Genomic DNA, 3,425 nt, shown 5'->3' with positions numbered 1-3,425 from the left:
GGGGTGTTGTACTTAAAGGTCAGCTCCAACTCACACTCTCCAATTGCACAAGGGGCCCCCCCAAATTCGGGAATCCTCCAAGCATGGAGAACAGTGGAGGGGAGCCTGCACAGCAGCCCGCTTGTAAAGTTCGATACCAAACCTAATAGTGAGGGAACTAAAGGAACAAGGAAAAAAAATGAAGGTGTAGGGAGGGGAAGGGGAGAAGGTTCCAGAAGAGAACCCGGGTATTTATTAGCGGTATTTGCATCGAGCTGATAATTTTACGCAGCGCATAGTCACATCAGTCCCTGTCCTGAAGGAGCTTACAATCTAAGGTCACCATCTCATTCATACATACAGGGACCGTGTCCACAGGAGCCAATGATCTCATTCATACATACAGGGACCATGTCCACAGGAGCCAATGATCTCATTCATACATACAGGGACCGTGTCCACAGGAGCCAATGATCTCATTCATACATACAGGGACCGTGTCCACAGGAGCCAATGATCTCATTCATACATACAGGGACCGTGTCCACAGGAGCCAATGATCTCATTCATACATACAGGGACCGTGTCCACAGGAGCCAATGATCTCATTCATACATACAGGGACCGTGTCCACAGGAGCCAATGATCTCATTCATACATACAAGGGCCAATTAACCCTCCAGCATGTCCTTGAAGTGTGGGAGGAAACACACCCAAGCACAGGGAGAACATGCAATGTCTTGCCCAGGGTTCGAACAGGGAAATCCAGGGTATGGGTATCCAGTAGGGATGCACCCATACTAGTAGCGAGTATTCGGGCGAGTACTCGCCCACATGCTCCAATGCCTAGCCCGATACTTGCGGTATCAGGAAGCCGGGCAGCGCGTTATTACACGCTGCCTGGTTTCCTGATTGGCCGGGAAGCGGCTCCATGCTCCCTCGTCACTTGTGATGAGGGAGCATGGAGCCAACTTCCTGGCCAATCAGGAAGCCGGGCAGCGTCTAATGATGCGCTGCCCGGCTTCCTAATTTGTCAGGAAGCCGGGCACTGTGTAATGACGCAGCGCCCGGCATTCTGATTGGCCGGGAAGCTGGCTTCATGCTCCCTCGTCATCTCATGGCGATGGAGCTTGCCAATCAGAAAGCAGGGCGTCGCATCATTACACGGCTTCCTGATTGGCCGGCCAGATGGCTCCGGCTGGGTGCTGGAGAGGCCCCCGGAGGTGACAGGCTGGAGATACCGAGGTGAGAGGGGACAGACTTTCTTGTTAATCGGGAAGCCGGGTGGCGAGTCATTACACGCCACCTGGCTTCCTGAATGGGACTTCCGGTATTTGGTATCGGCGAGTATAGAAAAAAAAAATTATCGGTACCAAAATACCGGTATCGGTGCATCCCTAGTATCCAGACTACCATGCCCCACCAAGATGAATGTTCATAGCGTTTGTCTGGCCTCCAGGGGCCCCAGATTTTACCTGTCTAGCTGATGGTAATATGACCGTTATGAGTTTTGAGCTCCTGTACAATCAGGTGGCTTAAGATTTAGTGAACCTTCCTCGGGGATTTCTCCTCCTCAGTCCTGCAAAACTTGGTAAGCCTGAATCCAAAAACGGGTAATTTTTGGGCAGTCCCACCAGCAGAATCTGGGGGCTCTTGTTGAGGGTGAAGAACACATTGCCAATGGCTAACATGGGGGGTGGGGGATAAAGACCTTCAAGAAGAGAAAAGTTTCAAACATTCCTTACACTGTACACTTCAGGGGCTGCCGTCATCAACAGACAGCCGGAGGACCTGATGGGGAACATGCACAACCAGTCAGAAACCTTTTCTTAAATCACAGCTGTCAAAGCCAGATCTGCACGGCTATCGCAAGAAGCAATAGTGGACTCTAATATAATTCTGCCCCAAACATATACAGATGAACGGGTGAGGGGGTCTTCTATAAATATCTACTAATGTACAATGACCCCCAATCTGTATAAAGACCATAAATATCAGAAAACCAAAATGAGATACTCGGATAATCCATTATAGGGAACATAATCTTTTATAGTCCCCATTAGGACTGTGGGGTTGTAGGGCGAGCTGACCTTTTTCATCCATGAAGCCTCTTGTCTTGATTGGCTGTGTGAATGGTAAGTGGGGAGATCTCCTCCTATTGAACTTCATGATGAAGGTCTCTCTGGTGTGCATCACTCGGAGCACCCAGACGGCCTGAACGCCCCTCACCCTCCATGTTTTCTCCCCGTGCAGGCGATACCATCATCCACGAGGTTGGGGAAGCCACAGCCGTCCAGTGGAGCGCGGGGACGTGGATGGTGGAGTACGGCCGGGGGTTCATCCCCTCCACGTTGGGTTTCGCTCTGGCCGACACCTTCTTCAGCACCCAGGACTTCCTCACCTTCTACTACACCGTCCGGGTTTACGGCAAAGCGCTGCTACTGGAAGCCAACACCTACCTGTCCGAGGTGGGGTTCTTCTGACCCAGCCGTCCGACCGTCATCTCCCCTCCGTCCGCTCCGTGCTGGCAGATCACCGGCGGACCTCCATCGTGTTTTCCTCGATCTGCTGGAAGATCCGTCTCATCACCCGGGTCTGTTCATTGGAAATCCTGAGGAGATGCGCCAACCACCACAGGAAGAAGCAGGTGCCTTGTATAAAACAATATGGCCGCTCGGAGGCTAAATCGGTCTGCACCCTTGGTAGAATTTAGGCAGAGCCCATTACAAAGTCTTGTCATAATAAAGCCATTTACTGAGCTCACGTAGGGGGGTCTATGGGGTGAATTCTGCAGCCTTAATGGGTCAGCTGAGTAATGGAGGTGATTACGCCCCCCCCCGAGTTCCCCCTTTCCACCCACCACCATATGTCCCTCAATCTCTTGTCCGCCCTGGGCGCCTGGGACCTCCATGGCAAGTGTGAGGATGGAGAGTGGTTGAAGATCATCAAACCTCCGCTGGGTATATGAACCTGGTAGCGCTCAGCCCTGAGCACTCCCGGGTTCAGCCCTGAGCACTCCCGGGTTCAGCCCTGAGCACTCCCGGGTTCAGCCCTGAGCACTCCCGGGTTCAGAGATGTCCTAAAAAAGGAAAATCTGTTTGGAAAGAAAAGATTGTGACGTGTACGGCCAGAAATTGTTTCCCGTTTGGTGTTTCATACATAGAAGCATTTTGTGGTCTTGAGGCATTTCAAGAATCTCTTGCCCACGCTGCCTCACCTTCAGCATCATGTAACCTTTGCAGTCTCTGTCCTTTATGTGTTCCCAGCTCCGCCCCCCTGGTGGAAAGCAAAGCAGGAAGTGAGATACTTCTGTCACTGCTGGAAGTTGAACCCGGCAGCACCCTCCAAGGACTAAAATATCGACGCGATCCGAGGTCCGTTTCAGCTGGCTCTGCCCACTGCACAGTCCTCTAGCTGCGTATATATTCCTGGTGCGTGTTCCTTTA

The 3,425-nt window shown here is 51.9% G+C and overlaps 1 protein-coding gene across 1 annotated transcript in view; it reads left to right on the top strand.

The window, feature by feature from the left end:
• The window catches only part of SIGMAR1 (sigma non-opioid intracellular receptor 1), a 21,351-nt gene that overhangs the window by 10,577 nt on the left and 7,349 nt on the right, over positions 1-3,425 (top strand). Inside the window, exon 4 of the mRNA XM_018573131.1 lies at positions 2,233-2,469. Within this exon, the coding sequence (XP_018428633.1) occupies positions 2,233-2,462 (230 nt within the window). The 3' untranslated portion in view covers positions 2,463-2,469. The remainder of the gene's footprint in view (positions 1-2,232; positions 2,470-3,425) is intronic.

This window comes from Nanorana parkeri, unplaced genomic scaffold, assembly GCF_000935625.1.
Source record: "Nanorana parkeri isolate BGI_ZX_2015 unplaced genomic scaffold, ASM93562v1 scaffold2248, whole genome shotgun sequence".
Lineage (NCBI taxonomy): Eukaryota > Metazoa > Chordata > Amphibia > Anura > Dicroglossidae > Nanorana > Nanorana parkeri.
The sequence above is the reverse complement of the archived record's forward strand: the minus strand, read 5'-3'. Positions and strand labels throughout refer to the sequence as shown.